Source organism: Lontra canadensis, unplaced genomic scaffold (assembly GCF_010015895.1).
Source record: "Lontra canadensis isolate GAN:19392208 unplaced genomic scaffold, GSC_riverotter_1.0 scaffold41, whole genome shotgun sequence".
NCBI lineage: Eukaryota > Metazoa > Chordata > Mammalia > Carnivora > Mustelidae > Lontra > Lontra canadensis.
This window is the reverse complement of record NW_022631035.1, coordinates 17816706-17837823: the sequence shown is the minus strand read 5'-3', so window position 1 is coordinate 17837823 and position 21118 is coordinate 17816706. Positions and strand designations below refer to the sequence as shown.

Sequence of the window (21118 nt, the reverse complement as noted above, 5' to 3'; positions counted from 1 at the left end):
GATACATGAATGAGACTCAAGAACCTCTTAAGTAAAGGAGAAAAGACCTCAACCTCCCGCACTGTAGACTTTCTTTCCAAGACTAAAAACTGATGCTTCCTCCTCTGGCTCCTTACATACCTGAACTCTTCCCAGCAACACAAGAGGCACTTTTATTAGGTGTAGCATCTATGAAAACTTTAAACCCAGGGTTGCATTTGCTGAAAAGTAATAACACTAGCCTAGTAGGCATTACCTTAAGGATTTTTCCCCCTTTAATATAAAAGTATAACTACAGTGGTCCAATATACAAATACAAAAAAAAAATTCTCATACTAAAAAAATGTACCATAATACTGTACATACAAAAACTTTTCAACAAGAATGATTTAAATATATCTGTTCTTTTCCAGATCTGGAAGACATAAATGTAAAGTTCCATAACTCTATTATTGCTGGAATATGTGCCCAGGAACACTGTGTTTTCCCCTTTTCTTCCCCTCGTCCCAGCCCCGCTTTCAGAGTCCCCTGAGCTTGGATCATGAGCCAACAGCATCCCTGAAGATAACCAGAGCCAAATGTTTACTCAATGGAAGTCATTATTCAGTGAGCCGCTGCTTACCATGAACTATGAAAAGCACTAGTCTCAAGCCCCGCCAAGATTAAATCCAGACGGAGGTCTTTCCATCCCCTGATTTGCTACTAGCACTGCTCTTGTTGGACCCAGCTTTGGACCCCGCTTTGGCTTTTTTTCCCCGGGGTCCATGGGGGTTGTTTTGGTGACTGTAGGCCTGGATTGCGAGATCCAAGCGTTCCTGGGCCATTCTGATCTCCCGCTGCAGAGTCTCCAGGTCGGCTGGGAGGTTCTCCTCATGGCTGCCATACTGTTGTTCCTGGGCAATGTTGGCCTTGTTTTGCTTGTAGGCGATCTTAGCGTTGGACAGTTCGGTGTACTGTATCTGATCCGGTTTGACGGCAATGTTATAGCCAGGGGGAGCAGATGGAGTATTCCAAGTGAAAGGGTAATTATAAGCACCCGGATCTTCCAGTTCCCTCCTTTTACTGTTTAGCGAGTCTCGAATTGTCCCAAACCCTAAATGAAGCATTTCCCAAATGTTAAGCAATAGGCAAAGGCCTGTAACACCATACATTATCAGAAGGAAGATGGTCTTTTCGGTGGGTCTAGATATAAAGCAGTCGATTTTATGAGGGCAAGGAAGTCTGCTGCACACATAAAATGGGTGGACTTGGAAGCCATACAGGAAGTACTGCCCTATCAGAAAACCCACCTCAAACACGGTCCTTGCCAGCAACTGCAGCACGTAGATTTTCATAAGTCCATCCTCCCGAATCCGCCGTCGGCCATCATGCTTGGGTTTAGGTTGGTTCTGCTCCTTATTTTCTTTTTCACTCTCCAATTCCATTTCCGGATACATCATGGGATCCTCTTCATGGTCCTCTTCTGTTTCCTCCAGAGCCCGGTGCTGTTTCCAACGCATAGCATAGGGTTTGCTCCGAGACGCCTTCTTGTCTGCTTCGCCGTGCTCCATCTTGGCAATCTTGTGAATGGCATAGCCCAGGTACATCACAGATGGGGTTGCCACCAGGATGATCTGGAACACCCAGAAGCGCACATGGGAGAGGGGCGCAAAGGCATCATAGCAGACATTCTCGCAGCCTGGCTGCTCTGTGTTACATACAAATTTGCTTTGCTCATCATAATAGATAGACTCCCCTCCTACAGCAGTAAGGACAATCCGGAAGACAATCAGTACAGTGAGCCAGATCTTCCCCACAAATGTGGAATGGTTGTGGATCTCCTCTAGCAGGCGTGTCAAGAAGCTCCAGCTCATGGTGACCAAACTGCTTTGCCCTGATAAAAATGGCAAAACCCCAAAGGAAAATGAACAAATTATTAAAATCTGAAACAACTTAATTTTTTGTTGATGATATCTCTAGGAACTACTTTTCTGAATACGTGAAATCTAACCCCAAGGCTCCTGTATGAATGACAGTATGAAGCGTACCTCACGCTCTACTATCTCACATAGGATAATTCACCTCAGTCTGTGAGCACTTGTTTGGGGCTGCAGAACCCTAGGAAGTCTGGTTGGCTTTCCGGTCTTCCCTAGTCCCAAAGATCAAATTGTAGCTACCACCTGAGATATATTTCTCAGACCCAGCATACTGGGTTCTCTATGTATACTATCATGTCATAAGACTTATTTGTGAGATATAAGTAAGAAAAAAGAACAAAATGTAGCTTATTCTGTTCAGTCATGGTGAGATTATCACTAAAAACATTATGTGGAAGGTGCCTGGGTGGCTCAGTTGGTTAAGCAACTGCCTCCAGCTCAGATCACGATCCTGGGGTCCTGGGTTCGAGTCCCGCAACGGGTTCCCTCAGCTCTGCTGGGAGCCTGCTTCTCCTTCTCCCTCTGCCTGCCACAACCCCTGCTTGTGCACTTGTTCTCTCACTCTCTCTCTGTCAAATAAATAAATAAAATCTTAAAAACAAACAAACATAATGCAGACACTTGAGCTGGACTCCATTGTAAAGAGGCACTGTATGAGGAAATTCAAATTTTAAACCTGGTGACAAAATACTAGAAAGAATTAAGGAGATGATACAGCTGCAAATAACTGGCAATGATCAAGAACTAAAACAAAAGAAAGGAACTAGGAAGTCACTCCCTAGCTGGGCTGCACAGCGTAACAGATTCTAGGATTCTCTATGTTGCTGTACTTTGTTTTTGGTAGATGTTAAAAATGTTTCCAAACTGAATTGTGAGGACATTAAATCCAATCAACAGGCAAATCCATTTGAAACAGCATTTTTAAAAAAATTTTAAAAAGACATTTTATTTCTTTATTTGACAGAGAGAGAGAGAGAGAGAGAGATCACAAGTAGGCAGACAGGAAGCCAGAGAGAGGGGGAAGCAGGCTCCCCGCTGAGCAGAGAGCCTGATGCCAGGACCCTGAGATCATGACCTGAGCTGAAAGCAGAGGCTTAACCCACTGAGCCACCCAGGCGCCCCTGAAACTGCGTTTTCAAGGACAGCTTTATTCTGAGAGTCTTAGATCTCTGCCCAGAATCCTACTAAAAATCATCTAAATGAGGTGATGTATATAAAATCCCTAACGCAGGGCGCCTGGTTGGCTTAGTTGGTTGGGCCACTGCCTTTGGCTCAGGTTGTGATCCTGGAGTCCCAGGACTGGGTCCCGCATTGGGTTCCCGACTCTACAGGGAACCTGCTTCTCCCTATGACCTTCTCCCCTCTCATGTTCTCGCACTCTCTCTCAAATAAAAATAAAATCTTGGGGCACCTGGGTGGCTCAGTGGATTGGGCCTCTGCCTTCAGCTCAGGTTGTTATCTCAGGGCCCTTGGATGGAGCCCTACATCCGGCTCTCTGCTCAGTGGGGAACCAGCTCCCCCCACCCCACCGCCACCTCTGCTTGCCTCTTTGCCTTCTTGTGATCTCTGTCAGATAAATAAATAAAATCTTTAAAAATAAATAAATAAAATCTTAAAAAAAAATTAAAATCCCTAACGCAACACCTGACACAAAGCACACTTCTCTCTCCCAGTTTACTTTTGCAGATTATCGGTGATTATTGGCATGACCGAAGTTTATGCTTTACCTGTTATTCGGAACTTCTGTTACCCAGTACTTTCTTAGAGAAATGATGTTTTGCTTACAACTTTTCCAGATTCCCTCTGGAAGGAAAAAAGACAAAAGAAGGTCACAAGCTTCCTCCCATAGAAAATAATGAATCATTAAAGTGCCATTTTCAGAAACGAAGTTTTTGAAATGAAGAAACGAAGTTTTCTATGGCGCGCAGGAATCAATCAGCATGAGGCAGAAACAGGCCTGAATTTCGATACCACTGTTTCTTCCTCCCAATGCATGCTGTAGAAAAAACTATGTTTAAAAGTAACCCAGAGATAATCTTAAGTCGTTGTGGTCTAAGAAAATATGACAGGAAGATGAGTCATTTGTAGAAATCTGAAGCAGATCAACTCTGGCACCTATAGGAAAAAGCCAAAGCAGAAAAATCTCAACAAATTTAAAACAGGTCACAAAAAGCCTTGTGAAAATCTTCACCCTGGATGCTCTGAGCAGCTAATACCTCTCACCGGGATTTAAGCGGCCAACTGGGAGTAAGCTGTTTAGTTAAAACACCCAACAGCTGGCTCTTAGTCACTGGGACATCCGAATCCACATGGGGGGATTTATAAATTCACACAAAGAAACTGCTCACAGAAAGAAAACACCTGCATCTGTATTGTGATTAAAAAAATAAAATAAAATAAAATAAGCCCCGGGGGCGCCTGGCTGGCTTAGGTGGTGAACAACGCAACTCCTGATCTCGGGGTTGTGGGTTCGACCCTGTGCTGGGTATAGAAATTACTTAAAGATAAAATCTCTTTTTTTTTTTTCCAAAGATTTATTTATTTATTTGACAGAGAGAGAGAGAGAGATCACCAGTAGACAGAGAGGCAGGCAGAGAGGAGGAAGCAGGCTCCCTGCTCCTTGGAGAGTCTGCTTCTCCCTCGGACTTTCTCCTCTCTCATGCTCTCTCACTATCTCTCTCTCAAATAAATAAAATCTTTAAAAATAAATAAATAAATAAAATCTTCAACCAACCAACCCAGGATAAAGTATTGTTTATTTAAAAAAAAAAAAGATTTTATTTATTTATTTGACAGATCACAAGTAGGCAGAGAGAGAGGAGGAAGCAGGTTTCATGCTGAGCAGAGAGCCCGATGCGGGGCTCGATCCCAGGACCCTGAGATCACAACCTGAGCCGAAGGCAGAGGATTTAACCCACTGAGCCACCCAGGCCCCTAAAGTATTGTTTATTATCAAGTTCTACCAACTCTGAGTAGCTGTGGCCAAGAGGCATCCATAAGGTGGCAAATTTGTTCACTGGCTATCATTTAATTTAATAAATTTAAAACAATCCATAAGTGCTACATGTTCATGGTAACTTAGAAAAATCTGGGGAGGGGGTTAAGATATAGGGAAAAAACCTAGAACTATTTTTTTTTTAAAGATTTTATTTATCTGACAGAAAGAGAGATCACAAGTAGGCAGAGAGAGAGGGGAAAGCAGGCTCCCCGCTGAGCAGAGAGCCCGATTCGGGCCTTGATCCCAGGACCCTGAGATCATGACTTGAGCCAAAGGCAGAGGTTTAACCCACTGAGCCACCCAGGCGCCTCTAGAGCGATTTTCAAAAGGTCGGTGAAAATAAGAAAAGATAGTAGCCCAGGTACCTACAAAACATGCGAGTATCTCCTTATGTACAGAATCCGAGCTCACGAGCATCTCACCACAGGACTTCAAGTACATTCCCAGCCCTAATGTCTAAATGAGCTCAGCACTTCTCTCACTGAATACACAAGCTATAAAATCACAAAATAGAAACATATATTCTTTAAATGGTGACATAACTCAAGTTTCCAACATGGAACTCCTGTCATGATTCACATCCAAGTTCAGACTGTTCCCAGATACCCCATCTAAAGCATTTCCCCTGAAGCCTGAAATTCTGTTTATTCCAGTGAGTCAAAATCATCAAAGTACTATTGTTAATTAGTTAGAAAATTCATCCTCTACACCTTCTTCCATACCAAAGACAAACAAATATCACTTTTTAAAAAGATTTTTAAAATTTATTTGAGACAGACAGAGAATGAGCAGGAGGGGCAGAGGGAGAGAGCATCTGAAGCAGACTCCATGCTGAGTGTGAAGCCTGACGTGGGGCTTGATCTCATGCGTCTGACATCATGACCTAAGCAGAAACTGAGTGAGCCGCTTAACTGACTGAGCCACCCCAACAATATTCTTTTTAGTAATTATTGCTATGAAAGAATCTCTCAACAGTTCACCATCTCATGTAATAATCTAAGTTCTTTGGGGGAGGAGGAATGGGGTATGTCCCTCAAACCTCATATAAGTTATAAAGCAGTGAAACACACTGGAAGTGAGCACTGCACATTGGTTAAGTTGTGGGGTAGGCCTAGAAAATGGTGAACCCTGCTTTCCCAGGGGCATTTTTAAGTGCCAAAGCACCTCACACCCACAGCTAGAGAATAAGCAATGCTGTGTTTAGTAACTTAATTTCAGCATCTCATAAAAAGGGTCCTGGGAAATTTTCTTTCTAAAATAAACATGGGCTTCCTAAAATCAATGGCAGCCATCACTAGCCTACTAAAGAGCCAACAGATTTGATACTCTTTCCAAATTCCTTTCCTTTCCTTGCAAACATTAAAGAGAATGGCTTAAATATCAGACTACACTACTCCAAGGGTGTATGAGGGGAGCAGCAGGGAGAGGGAGGGAGGTAATGAGAGAGAGAAAATGGAATGAGTAGAAGGGTGGGTTCTGGAATTGACATTTCTAAGCAGAACATGTCATTACCAAGTGTGGTCTCATTGTGTTCTCGCTCTACTACAGTTCCCTCTCTTGTGCCTTTTTTTGCTCTGCTATCAGAAGCCTAAAATTCAGGACATAGTCTTCTCTGACTTCCCTGTTTCAGCAAACAGATATGGATAAGGAATGGGGAGTGAGAGTGTGCAATTTACCTGTGAATGGCTCTCATGAAAAAGTAAGAGTCATTTCCATACTCTCTATCTATGAAGGGAAGTGACAGGGGAGCATGTGACAAGTGGTGGTGAGAGGAGGGGGATGGCAAATACCTAAAAGTTTCTTGCTAAGAAAGTCCCAACTGACTTACACGTACTTTTGAACTTAATAGCTTTTTGAAAAAATATATTCTTTATGCTTTTGTTGAATTTATCTATAGACAAATTCTAAGAAACGGTATTAGGTCACAGGAAATGTAAACCTGCATGGCTCTTGCTTTGTACTGTCATCCAACTTTCTTATTTATTTATTTATGTATTTATTTATTTTTCAAATTAGGCTCCAGGCTGGGTGTGGAGCCCAAAGCGAATCTTGAACTCACAACTCTGAGATCAACATGTGAGCTGAAATGAAGAGTTGGACCCTCATGGGCCCAGGGTCGGGTTCCCTGCTCAGCGGGAAGCCTGCTTGTGCTTTCTCTGTCAAACAAACAAACAAACAAACAAATAAATAAATAAATGAAAAGAGAGTTGGACCCTTAACCTCCAGAGCCACCACTGTCATCCAACTTTCTAAAAAGATCCTAGCAATTTACTAATGCCTGGCAAAGAACGATTACAATTTCACCTCAACCTCATCAGCACCGTTATGCTGCTTCGCACAGATGTCAATCCCATTTAAAAATTATGTCAATTTGTATGTTGTTTTTTAAAGATTTTATTTATTTATTTGTCAGAGAGAAAGGGAGAAAGGCAGGGAGAGGGAGAAGCAGGCTCCCCGCTGAGCAAGGTGACTGATTCGGGGCTCAATCCTAGGGCCCTGGGATCACAAACCGAGTTGAAGGCAGACACTTAACTGATTGTCACCCAGGTGCCCTGAAAATTTTTTTTTTTTTAGATTTTATTTTAAATTGCTAAACCCAAAATGTGGCTCAAACTCACAACCCCAAGATCAAGAGTTGTATGCTCTACTGAGTCAGCCAGGCGCCCCTCAGTTTTTGTTTCTAATGTATCAGGACACGGTTACCCCGTATCTACCCCCCTTCACTGACTATTTCTAGACTTTTGCCCATTTATTTGGAGAATGTATTCTCAACATAGTATAGACATTAACCATCTGACCTTTAATGTAAACTCTTCAGTTTATCGTCTTGCTTCAAATTTTCTTATTTTATATAGTCTCATCGATCAATTTCTTGATTAAATTCAAAGGTGGAAAAATTATTTTTTCTAGGATGAATTTTTAAGTAAAGAATACTGCAATTTGGGCACCTGGGTGGCTCAGTGGCTTAGAGCCTCTGCCTTCAGCTCAGGTCATGATCCTAGGGTCCTGGGATCGGGCCCCGAATCGGGCTCTCTGCTCAGCGGGGAGTCTGCCTTCCCCTCTCTCTGCCTACTTGTGATCTGTCAAAATAAATAAATAAAATATTTTTTATTTTTTATTTTATTTTATTTTTTTAAAGATTTTATTTATTTATTTGACAGACAGAAATCACAAGTAGACAGAGAGGCAGACAAAGAGAGAGAGGAGGAAGCAGGCCTCCCGCTGAGCAGAGAGCCCGACACGGGGCTCGATCCCAGGACTCCGAGATCATGACCCGAGCTGAAGGCAGAGGCTTTAACCCACTGAGCCACCCAGGAGCCCCTAAATAAAATATTTTTTAAAAAAGAACTGAAAACCACTAAATGGTTAATAACTGATGATGAGTGGTGAATACAGTATACATACCAATAAACCTTCACACCACCAATCTACCAAAACTACTTAGCAAAGTTAAGTTCTACACTGCCAAATTCAATGGTCAATTCTTTTTTTTTTTAATAATTTTTTTTTAAGATTTCATCCATCCATTTGACAGAGAGAGATCAGCAGGCAGAGAGAGACGGAGAAGCAGGCTCCCCGCTTGCAGAGCAGAGAGCCCAATGCGGGGCCCGATCCCAGGACCCTGAGATCATGACCCGAGCCGAAGGCAGAGGCCTAACCCACTGAGCCACCCAGGCGCCCCTCAATGGTCAATTCTTACTCAACCCTTTTTTTTTCTTTTAAAGATTTTATTTATTTATTTGACAGACAGAGATCCCAAATAGGCAGAGAGAGGAAGGGAAGCAGGCTCCCCGCCGAGCAGAGAGCCCAATGCGGGGCTCGATCCCCGGACCTAGAGATCATGACCTGAGCGGAAGGCAGAGGCTTTAACCCACTGAGCCACCCAGGCGCCCCTCTCTTATTCAACTTTTTAAGCTATCTTTGATACACCTGATCACTCCTTCCTCTCTGAAATACTCTCCGTGCCCCCACACCTGTGGCTTCCCTGGTATCATGGTCCTCTGGCTATTATTTTTCAATTTCTATTTCACTCTCACTTCTTTGCAAACTTCTAAATACATTTCCTGATCTTTTTTTTTTTAAGATTTTATTTATTTATTTGACAGAGATCACAAGTAGGCAGAGAGGCAGGCAGAGAGGAGGAAGCAGGCTCCCCGCTGAGCAGAGAGCCCGATGTGGGACTTGATCCCAGGACCCTGGGATCATGACCTGAGCCGAAGGCAGAGGCTAAACCCACTGAGTCACCCAGACGCCCCTGTATCCTGTATTTTTCAGTTACTATATCACCAGCATTTTTATTTTTCCAAATGATTGAATTTATTTATTGAACAGGTACTTACTGAGCACCTACTACCCTTTGTCAGGCCATAGGGTTTTTGATACTAGGGATAAAGGAACAAAATTCTGCCCTCAGAGCTTCTATTCTATAAACAATGAAATTATAAAATAAGAAATATATATATTTTTTGGGAGTTAAGTGCTTATAAAGAAAATTAAAGCTGAGTAAAGGGGCTGGTCTGGGGGAGGTTTCTTTTTTTATTACTACTATTTTTTAAAAGTTTGTTTGTTTTGTTTTATTTTGTTTTTTTAAGTAATCTCTATGCCCAGCATGAGCATTGAACTTGACCCCAAAATCAAGAGTAGCGTGTTCTACTGACTGAACCAACCAGCTGCCCCCGGCGGACATTTCATTATGGAGGTGACATCTGAACAGACTTGAATGAGACAGTCCTGCCAACTAGTTATGCAAACAGTGTTCAAAGCAGTGAAAATAGCAAGTTTAGAAGTCGTGAGACGAAAGCCTGGCGTATTAGGTATGATCTGAGGCCAGGATGCAGGTGTTCCTGAGTCAGAATGAGCAGAAGGGAGAACGGAGTTGCAACCAGAAAGTGAGCTGTGGCCGTAGGACAGGGGGTGTTAGACTGTGGCAAAGACTTTTTGTTTTATTCCAAGAGTTTTGAGCAGAAAAGGGAAATGATCTTTTTTTTTTCTAGATTTTATCTATTTATATGACAGACAGAGATCACAAGTAGGCAGAGAGGCAGGCAGAGAGAGGGGGAAGCAGGCTCCCCGCCGAGCAGAGAGCCCCATGTGGAGCTCGATCCCAGGACTCTGAGATCATGACCTGAGCCGAGGGCCAAGGCCCAAATCACTGAACCATCTAGGCGCCCCCTGACTTACTTTTTAAAGCTTTACTCTGGTTGCTTTTTGGAGAATAGATTTGAAAGGGATAAGAGCATAAGCTAGGAGACCAGTTAGAAGACTTTTGCTTTTACTGTAGTCTTTGTTAGAAATGAAGGTGACTTGGATCAGAGTGGTTGTCATGGAGGTGGTAATAGTGGTTGGACTGTGGATATATTTTGAAGATAAAATTAATAAGATTTACTAGTAGCTTGGCCTGAAGTGACAATAGTAGCTTGGCCTGAAGTGACAAAAGGAGTGAGGCTGACTTGAAGGTTTTTGACTAGAGGAACTATGTGAATGGTGGAGCCATTTACTTAGATTTGGGTAACTGAAGACAGAGCAGGTCCTTAGAGGATAGGAAGATTGATTTGGGGTATGTTAAATTTGGTGCCTATTAGACATCCAAGAGAAGATGTCAAGTAGCAGTTGAATTTCCGGTCTAAAGTCCAAGGGAGATGTTGAAGCAAATGTGACATCACTTCCAGCTTGATTTCTGGTTGGAGGAACCCATAAAGAAGACTGAGGAGGGTAGGCTAATAAGATAGAATAAAGATCAGGAAAAAAATCTTAGAAGAGGGGCTCCTGGGTGGCTCAGTTGGCTGAATGACTGCAATGCAGGCACACCAAGTAAAATCTTTTCTAAGATTTTATTTCTAAGCAATCTCTACACCCAATGTGGGGCTCAAATTCACAACCCTGAGATCAAGAACTGCACACTCCACTAACCCAGCCAAATGCCCCTTTGGTAACTCTTTTATAGGTAAAGACCTAATTTCCCTATCACATAAAGAGTTACGAAAAAGAGGGGCGCCTGGGTGGCTCAGTGGGTTAAGGCCTCTGCCTTCGGCTCAGGTCATGGTCCCAGGGTCCTGGGATCGAGCCCCGCATCGGGCTCTCTGCTCAGCGGGGAGCCTGCTTCCTCCTCTCTCTCTCTGCCTGCCACTATGCCTACTTGTGATCTCTGTCAAAAAAATAAAATCTTAAAAAAAAAAAAAAAAAAAAAAGAGTTACGAAAAAGAGAAAACAAAACAAAACAACCCAAACTTACAAACAAAAAACCCCACCCAACAATCCAACAGAAAATAGGCAAGGTACACAAACAGACATTCCATGGCAAAACCCCCTATAAGTTCGCCTTAAAAAAGATGCACAACATGGATGAACCTTGAAAAAATAAAGCTAAGTGAAATAAGTCAAACACAAAAGAGCTAAACTTTATATGATTCCATTTATATGAAATGTAAATCCAGAGACAGAAAGATTAGTGGTTGTCTGGGGCTTTGAAAAATAGAACGTGACTATTAATGGATACAGGGTATCTCTTTGGGATGATGAAAATTTGACAGGGGTGATAGCTACACAACCTTCTGAATACACTAAAAATCACTAACTGTACACCTTAAAAGGATGAAATTTAAGACATGTGAATTATATCTCTAAAATAAAACAAACTACTTTGAGATATAATTTTTCTATCATGTTGATAAAAATAAAACAGTTGGGGAGGCTATGGAGAAATAGATATTCTCATACATCATTGATGGGAGTGGTAGAACTTCTAATGGCAAGTTGGCAAGATCCAACAAAAGTATAAATGCACCTATCCTTTGACCTGTAATCGCACTTTTGGTAATAATCACATTATTTTTATAATGGACTCAAATGTCCACTATCTAGCAATGGTTAAATTCACTATGGTCTATCTACACAAATACGGAAGAATGCTCTCCCTGTATAGAAAGACATCCAAGACATTTAATCCGTGGAAATAGCAAGGTATGTAAGTATATATTTAGGCATGCCTTTTATGTAGAGAGGAAAAAAACCCCAATGTGTTTTTCCTTTTATTTCTGTAAAGACACACAAGGGGGTGATGGGCTGGCTCAGTTGGAAGAGCATGGGACTCTAGATCTCGGAGTTGTATTTTCGAGCTTGGTGTAGAGACTACTTAAATGAATAAACAAACTTAAAAAAAAAAAAAAGCTTACAAGGACATAAAAAAAAAACAACAACAAAAGTACGAGAGTAAGGAGGACACGGTAGAATCAACACTTTTGATTATATATCTTTTTAATTTTTATTTATTTTTTAAATATTTTATTTATTTGAGAGACACACACAGAGACAAAGAGAGCAGTGGAAGGGTAGACAGAGAAGCTGACTCCCCACTGAGCAGGGAGCCCAATGCTGTACTTGATCCCAGGACACTGGAATCATGACTTCAGCTGAAGGCAGATGCTTAACCAACTGAGCCACCCAAGTGCCCTATATATCTTTTTTTTTTTCTTAATTTACTTGAGAGAGAGAGTGCGTGCACAAGCGAGCACAGGTAGGGGCAGAGAAAAAGGGAGAAAATCTCAGATTCCCTGCTGAGGGTGGAACCCAACATGGGGCATCAACTCAGACCCCGAGATCATGACTTGAGCTGAAACCAAGAGTCAGTCTCCAACAGACAGAGCCACCCAGGTGCCCCTATGCATATCCTTTAATATTGTCTTGGGTTTTTTTGAACTAAATGAATATATTAGCTTTTAAAAGAAAATACCTCTAAAGGCATTCTGTGCCCTATAGAATAAAGTCTGCTTGAGATTAAAAAAAAAATTCTTTTGTAACTTTTTAACAAGTTCTTCTTCAAAAACCTGTGTTTTGTGTTCATCTTAATGTGTTTTACTTCAAATTGAAGAAATTCATTATTTGTATTAATTCACACTATGCACTTTCATATATGATTTGTTATGATTTGTTGTTTCCTCTATTAAATCCACTTCCCCTGAGGCACCTGGGTGGCTCAGTCAGTTAAGTGTCCGCCTCCCCACACTGCCTCTCACACTCCCTCTGCTTGTGTTCCCTCTCTTGTTGTGTCTCTCTCTCTCAAATAAATACATACAAATAAATAAATAAAAATAAATAAATAAATAAATTTATATCTCTGCTCATTGACTTTTCCTCAACCTTAAGTATTCTCTACTCCCACCCTGAGATCACGAGTTGCATGCTCTACCAACTAAGCCAGGCAGGCAACCCTCCTCCACTTTAAAATGTCTTTCCACAATTTCTTTTTTTTTTTTTTAAAGATTTTATTTATTTGCTAGAGAGAGAGAGAGAGAGAGCGAGCACAAGTAGGCAGAGAGGTGGGCAGAGGCAGAGGGAGAAGCAGGCTCCCCGCTGAGCAAGGAGCCCGATGCGGGACTTGATCCCAGGACACCGGGATCATGACCTGAGCCAAAGGCAGCTGCTTAACCAACTGAGCCACCCAGGCGTCCCTGTCTTTCCACAATTTCTTACCTGGAAAAATTTCATCCTTTAAGATCTCAAAGGTCAATTCAAGTTTCCTTGACCTCCTCAATCAACCACCCCCCAAAGCCCATAATAATTCTTCATTCCCCCAATACCAGGACTTACTCTATTAAATCAACATTAGTGATACTGGTTTCTTCTGCTGGAATAGGAGTTCCTTGATGTCTTGAAAGTCTATGTTTCTTTAAATTTTCTGGACACTTAGCTCCTAGTATGCTGCCCAGGACACAAAAAGCACTCAATGAATGTGTGCTATATTAAACAGAAGATTTGAATGAATATGTATTAAGTAGAAAATGTAAACCATGTTCACTGATACAATCATATTTCAGGACAGAATACAATGAATAGTATAAAAGTACGAAACGTGAAAATACTTAGAGAAGGAAGTGCCTCGGTGACTCAGTCGGCTAAGTGTCTACCTTTCACTCAGGTCATGATCCCAGGGTCCTGGGATGGAGCCCTGAATCAGGTTCTCTGCTCAGCGGGTAGCCTGCTTCTCCTTCTCCCTCTGACTGCTGCTCCCCATCCTTGTGCTTGTTCAAGTCAAACAAACAAATAAACAAAATCTTAAACAAAAACAAAAAACCCCCCAAAAACCTCAGAGAAGGGAAAGAGACTAATTTTTTTTTAAAGATTTTATTGATTTGACACACAGAGAGAAAAATCACAAGAGGGCAGAGAGGCAGAGTGTGTGTGTGTGTGTGTGTTTACAAGAAAGGGTCAACGTTTTGGCCCACTCTCTCTTCAAAAATTCTAAAGCTTTTGATCTGTATTACCAAATTACCCCTCCAAAAAGCTGGTGCCTACTTATATCTCCACTACTAGAGTATGAGAATGCTGGTTTCCTCACTCCCTCACCAATGATTTCAATATATATATATTTTAAAGATTTTATTTATTTATTTGACAGAGATCACAAGTAGGCAGAGAGGCAGGCAGAGCGAGAAAGAGGAGAGGAGGAAGCAGGCTCTCCGCAGAGCAGAGAGCCCGATGTGGGGCTTGATCCCAGGACCCTGGGATCATGACCTGAGCCGAAGGCAGAGGCTTCTGCCTCTGAGCCACCCAGGTACCCCGATTTCAATATATTTTTTAAGAAACAAAGTTTTAGTTAATAGGAGTTTAAATTGGGGCGCCTGGGTGGTCCTGGGATAGAGTCCACATCAGGCTGACTGCTCGGCAAGGACCTGGCTTCTCCCTCTGCCCTGCCATGACCCCTGTTTGTTCACTTGCAAGCTCTCTCTCTCTCTCTCTGACAAACAAATAAATAAAATCTTAAAACAAACAAACAACCCATAAGATACATCACATCACCCATCAGAATGTATATCACAGAACAAGAAAAGAACAAGTGTTGACAAAGTTGTGGAGAAAGTGAAACCTTTGCTGGGAATCTAAAATGGTGCAGCTGCTACAGAGAAAATAGCATGGTTATAATTTCCTCAAAATATTAAATATACAACTACCGTATGATCCAGCAATTCTCCTTCTGGGTATATACCCAAAGAAACAAAAGCAGGGACTCAAACAGATTCTGTATACTCATGTTCACGGAATTATTCACAAGGGCCAAAAAAGGTAAGAATCAACCCAAGTGTCCACTGCCAGATGAATAAACAAAATAGGACATTTCGTTAATATACAATGGAATGTTCTTCAGCCTTGAAAGGAAGGAAATTCTGACACATGGATGAAGCTTGACAAAATTATGCCAAGTGAAAGTCAGTTACAACAGGACCAATGTTATATGATTCCAGTTACATGAAATAGCTACAATAAGCAAATTCATAGAAACAAAATAAAATGGTGATTGCCAGGAGCTGAGAGGAAAAGGGAAGTATGTTTAATAGGTACAGTTTCTGTTGGTAAGATTCAGAAGTTGGGGAGATGGTTGCATAATGATGTAAATTTACTTAATGCCACAGAACTGTACACTTTAAAAAATGGGTAAAATGATAAATTTTATGTTAAGTATATTTTACTACAATAAAAAAGGATAAAGAAAGTTTTAGACAATGGGGCACCTGAATGGCTCAGTCAGTTAAGCATCTGTCTTCAGCTCAGGTCATGACTCCAGGGTCCTGGGATCCAGCCTAAGTTGGGCTCCCTGCTCAGTGGGGAGCCTTCTTCTTCCTCTCCCTCAAATAAATAAATAAAATCAATAAAAAAAAAAAGTTTTAGACTAAAATTCATTCACGCAATTGGTACTCACCTACCATCAAGAAGCTTGCAATCTAGCAGTTTATAGGAAATTTACACTTTTTAAAAAAACTACAGTTGTATTCAAGAGATATTTAGTATAGTTATATAAATAAAAAAAATTAAAAAAACAAAACAAAACAAACAGTTATATATGCCAAGCAACAAAGGAGTAGAGGAAGCTAACTAGAATCATTTGTTAAAGTTTAAACATTTAGAGTATAGTGACACTACAGGGAAATGCTTTACTTTTCAGTTTATCTGATTCATTTTTTCCACTGCAAGCTCTTTACTATTATGTTGGCCACAAAAAACAACTGTTAATCTAAAAATATCACTTTAATATATATATATCTTTGGAAATGACTCTCTAGTACTCATGTTAAAAAAGCTCCCAAGGGTTCCAGATCAACAATTAAAAAACCCAGTAACTTGTCCCTTGTCAATTTTTAATCTTACTAAACTATTATAACAGGAAATTTAAAATTTTAAAGTAGGTAGTGCTATTCTAAATGTTTTCCAAATCCAACAACGAAGTCCAAATGGGTCAGAGCCAAGCTTTAATCTCCTTCTAATTAAAAAAAAACAAACAATACCTGAAACCCATCATAAGCCAGATTTTAAAATCTTAGTTTCTTTTTAAAATAAAAACAAAGTCCAGGATGAACTAAAATTAATTTTCTAGAATAGTCATTCCTAATGTTGAATTTTATGAAACCAAGATGAAGTAAGCACTGAACTAGGAGCCAAGAGATTTTAACAGGCATTTCAGGAGTATTTCTTTCCATTTTTTCATTTGTAAAATAAGTGGAGAATATCAGATGATTTCTAAGGTCCTGTCTATTAACACTTGATGAAAATCACCTCAGGCAGAATAAAATTCAAAAAAAAAAAAAAAAACCCAACAAATTATGCGGAATTCAGAACTCTAGGGAGCAAGAAAGAGGTGAACTGCAGTGAAATTAACAATGATAAGATGTCAAAGTGTCAAAGAAGGCACTTCCCAAACAAGTCATCCCAGAAAATCTGTGGTTGAATCAAGTTAAAAGATTTCAATACCGACTCACCATGATTCTAAAATATTAACTATCTGGGTATCCTGGGTCACAAGCTGAGCAATACACTAAGAATCGTGCTAGTGACTCACACTCCTGAATGAGACTGCTTTATGTACAGAGACAAGGAATCAATTAAAGGGTTTACAATGAAGTTTTGTTCAACTGGAATGTTTTAAGTGGAAGTTAATTCTGCATGAGCAGTAATAGATGTTTAATAACTAGCTAGTGACAATTTCCAAGCAAAAGCATTATGGCAGTTCACTAGCAAACAGTAATCTATGTATTACAAACATAAAAACAACTTGTTTTCAAAAGAGCTCTTGGCTATGGACAGTATTTGAGAAACACAATATAATTTGTTGTGAGTCGAATTATAAAACCTAGTAGAGAGAATGTAGTTTGAAATCTTGGCTCTATTAACCAACAAGGATACAAAATACATCACTGTGGGCTGAAGTGTCAATTTGTGCTGGCAAAAAGCCACTCTATTTGAATCCAAGAACCTTCAGGAACCAGCTGGAGAAGTATGAGGAACCTGGGAATAATGCATTCATTCACATCCTAAGTGGTACTATCTTCATGTAAAAAAGGACAGTATTGGTACACTTGCCCAAAACAGCTTGAGTTTAGGTCACATCAACTGTCTGAATAATCATCACTCTAGGAGAATGAACACCTCTAAGACAAAACAAAAATGTGTAACATTTCCAGTATGACTAGGTTCACAGCATAAAATATGCAAAAAAAAAAAAAAAATACTATCACCCACTAATGGGGAGGGCAGTCTGGTATAACCTCTCTGGGAGGTACTGTGGTTAATACTTACTGGGAACTTTAAAGTGTTTACATTCTGGGGTGCCTGGCTGGCTCAATCAGAAGAGCATGCGACTCATGCAACTCTTATCTTGGGGTCGTGGGTTCAAGCCCCACGCTGGGTACAGAGACTACTTAAAAAAAAAAAAAATCTTAGAAAAAAGAAGAAAATATTAAGGTGTTTATATCCTTTGATCAGTAACTTCACATCTAGTAATTTATCTAAAATAAATGACCAAAAATAAGACAAATTTTATGCAATTTAGGATATAACCTCGTGACAAAATACTGCACAACTACTATAAATATTGTTTTAGAGTAGAGATCACAAAATTCAAATGTACACAATTATCTAAAGACAAAAAAATAGACTAGTGGTTGCCTAGATCTGAAAGGTATGGGACAGGGGGAAACAGGGAGTGATCCCTAGAAAGTAGGGGGTTTCTTTTTGGACAATGAAAATATTCTAAAATTAAATTGTGCCATGGCTACCCAACCCTGATAATACATTGAAAATTTTGAATTGTACACTTTAAATAGGTTAACTGTACAGGGTATGAATTATATCTCACTCAAGCTATTTAAGGTATTTTTTAAAACATCTAGATACCAGTGAGGAGATGAAAGTAACCAAAATAGAAAAATGGGGCCTGGAAAAAATACCAGCCAAAGTGGGGGCTTACTGCTTATTAGCTACAGCTATGGAGCTACCAGACGGTTATATCCTCTTTTTTTCTTTTCTTTTCTTTTTTTTTTAAATTTATTTATTTGAGGCGCCTGGGTGGCTCAGTCGTTAAGTGCCTGCCTTTGGTTCAGGTCATGATCCCAGAGTCCTGGGACTGAGCCCTGCATCAGAATCCTAGCTCAGCGGGAAGTCTGCTTCTCACCCTTCCACCCACCCTGCTTGTGTTCTCTCTCTCACCATCTCTCTTCTCTGTCAAATAAATAAATAAAATCTTAAAAAAAAAAAAAAAGATTTATTTATTTTTGGGAGGAAGAGAGAGAGCATGTGCGTGCAAGTGCGGGAAAGGGCAGAGGGAGAGACTCTTCAAGTAGACTGCCTGCTCAGCAGGGAGGACGACCTGGGGGGCTTGATCTCACAACCCATGAGATCCTGATCGGAGCCAAAACCAAGAGTCAGACGCTCAACCAGCTGAGCTACCCAGGCACCTCAAGACTTCCATATCTTTTAAAAGTCTTTGACCTGGATGTTTATGTCAAGTCTGATTTTTTACAATTTTTAAAAATTAAATTATTTTAAAGATTTTGTTTGAGAGAAAACACCAGCACAAGCAGGGGAAGGCAGAGAGAGAAGCAGACTCCCCACCGAGCAGGGAGCCTGATGTGGGGCTCGATCTCAGGACCCTGGGATCATAACCTGAGCCGAAAGCAGACCCTTAACTAAGCCATCCAGGGGCCCTGATTTTTTTTGGGTTTTCTTTTGTTTTGTTTTTTAATTTTTGACTGAAGTGGAAAATAACTAGAGAAAGGTGTATAAATGTAAGCACGCAGTTCAGTGAATTGTCACAAACCAAACATACCCCTGTAACCAGCACTAAAATCAAGAACATTACCATCCACCCACAGCCACAATCACACCCAAGGGAAACCACCATCCTTCCTCCAACAGTATATATAAGTTTAGCCCAGGGATAGTTGTTTAAGAGACTGTCCTATGAACTATAGGGTGTTCTGCAGCATTCCTGGTCTCTTCCAGTTGTGGCAACCAAAGATGTCTACACATTGCCAAATCCCCCTTGGGGTACAATATTATACCACATTGAGACCCACTTGTTTACCTGTTCTTGAACTTAATATAAATGGAATCATACAAAATGGGCTTTCTTGTATCAGAATCACAAAGAATATAATCTTTTATGTCTGACTTCTTTTGTTCAGCATCTGTTGAGAGTCACCAATTTTACTAAAGCTAAAGCTCTAGTCTGTTCATTCTATTCTTTACTATATTATTATATAATATATAATATATATATTATTATATTATATTGTGTGAATGTATCAATGTATCCATTCTACTGCTGATGGGCATTTGAGCAGTTTCCAGTTTTGAATATTATGAATAATGCTACTATGAACATTCCATGTATGTCATCTGGTGGACCCGTGTATGAATTCCTGTGGAATACCTAGAAGCAAACTGTCATGTCAGCTTCCACAGGTTAGTACTTTTCCAAAGAGGGTTGTATCAACTTACATTCTCTCTTGTCTCCTTTTCGTTCACGTCAGCAACTAACTATAATATATGTAATTACTATATATTATAAATTATATATTATATATATTTTGCAGGGGAGGGGAGATACAGAGCCCGATCTCAAAACCCTGAGACCATGACCTGAGCCAAAATCCAAAATTGGACACTTAACTGACTGTACCACCCACGTAACCCAACATTTAAATAATATTGAGCCAGATAATCTTATTGGCTGAATAAAGCCTGTCAATTTGTGACCCGTTTAAAAAGAATATTTCATCATGTGGGAAAATGCTCCTATGTAGCAGAGACAAAAACCAACCAAACAAAAACCCTTCAGTAATATGTCTGAATGGAAATACACCAACACTGACAATGGCCTTTGAACAATTTCTATTTGCTTTTCAGTATTTTCTATAACAAACATGTAATAAAGGAGTTGGAAAAGCTCTTTTTTATGCAACAAAAGCCCTGAGGGAAATTTAAAAAGTACGTCAGGGCAAAAATTTCATATTTGCACACATTCCTAAAGACCTAATTAAGTAATGGGTATAGCACAGGAAAGTGTTAACTATCTCATAAAACCTTTGATACAGTTACTACACCCCCCTGCATAAAGGGGTCCAAGACAGAACTTACATAAAATTCCACTCCAGAGTAAAACAGAATCTAGACGGTAATTCGTAATTTGTAAGGATATATCAAAAGATAGCACTATTCTTTTTTTTTAAGTTTTTAAAAAAGTTTATTTATTTAAGCAATCTCTACATCTAACATGAGGCTCAAACTCATGACCCTGAGATCAAGCATCAGGTGCTCTACCAACTGAGCCAGCCAGGCACCCCAGAAGACTAGTATTCTGACATGATGTCATATATCGCAGCTTACTATATCATAGTATTGCTCTTTACATTCCTTTAGAAACACTATACAATCATTAAGGGGTGTCTGGGTGGCTCACTTGGTTGGGTGTCTGACTTCAGCTTGGGTCACAATTTTGGAGTCCTGGGATGGAGCCCCGTATCAGGTTCACTGCTCAGCAGGGAGTCTGCTTCTCCCTCTCCCTCCAACCCTTCCCCCTGCTCATGCTCCCTCTCTCTCTCAAATAAATAAATAAATAGATTTTAAAATGGTCCAGAAGCAACATGGAAAATTAACATATCCAACAGTCCCTTGAAATGTACAGTTGTTGCCATTGCTATCTGCTTATTGAATGTCTGCTGAGTATTTGGAAAGAGTTACCTTATTTGGGGAAATTATTATTAAAATGCCACCAAAAACTTAACCAGTCTCCATTATTTCTTTTTTAAGATTTTATTTATTTAAGAGAACGAGATAGCAAGTAAGCATGCACAGGAGCAGGGAGGGGGCAGAGAGGAAGAAGCAGACTCCCTGCTGAGCTGGGAGTCCAGACTCAGGGCTTGGTCCTAGGACCCTGAGATGGTGACCTGAGCCGAAG

General features: G+C 40.4%; 1 protein-coding gene across 8 annotated transcripts in view; it reads right to left on the bottom strand.

Annotated features, from left to right (window-relative positions):
- Positions 1-251: 251 nt before the first annotated feature.
- Positions 252-21118, bottom strand: part of GJC1 (gap junction protein gamma 1) — a 34412-nt gene continuing 13545 nt past the window's right edge. For 3 of the 8 annotated variants that reach the window (XM_032871022.1, XM_032871021.1, XM_032871023.1), the window contains exons 2-3: positions 3623-3698; positions 252-1852 (exon numbers count right to left, since the gene is read on the bottom strand). In XM_032871022.1, coding sequence (XP_032726913.1) covers positions 642-1832 — 1191 coding nt within the window. In that variant the 5' untranslated portion in view covers positions 1833-1852; positions 3623-3698 and the 3' untranslated portion in view covers positions 252-641. Of the gene's footprint in view, positions 1853-3306; positions 3329-3622; positions 3699-13479; positions 13591-15398; positions 15420-17457; positions 17521-21118 lie in introns of those variants that run through there. The other 5 variants (XM_032871020.1, XM_032871024.1, XM_032871028.1 and 2 more) reach the window with 5 other exon arrangements.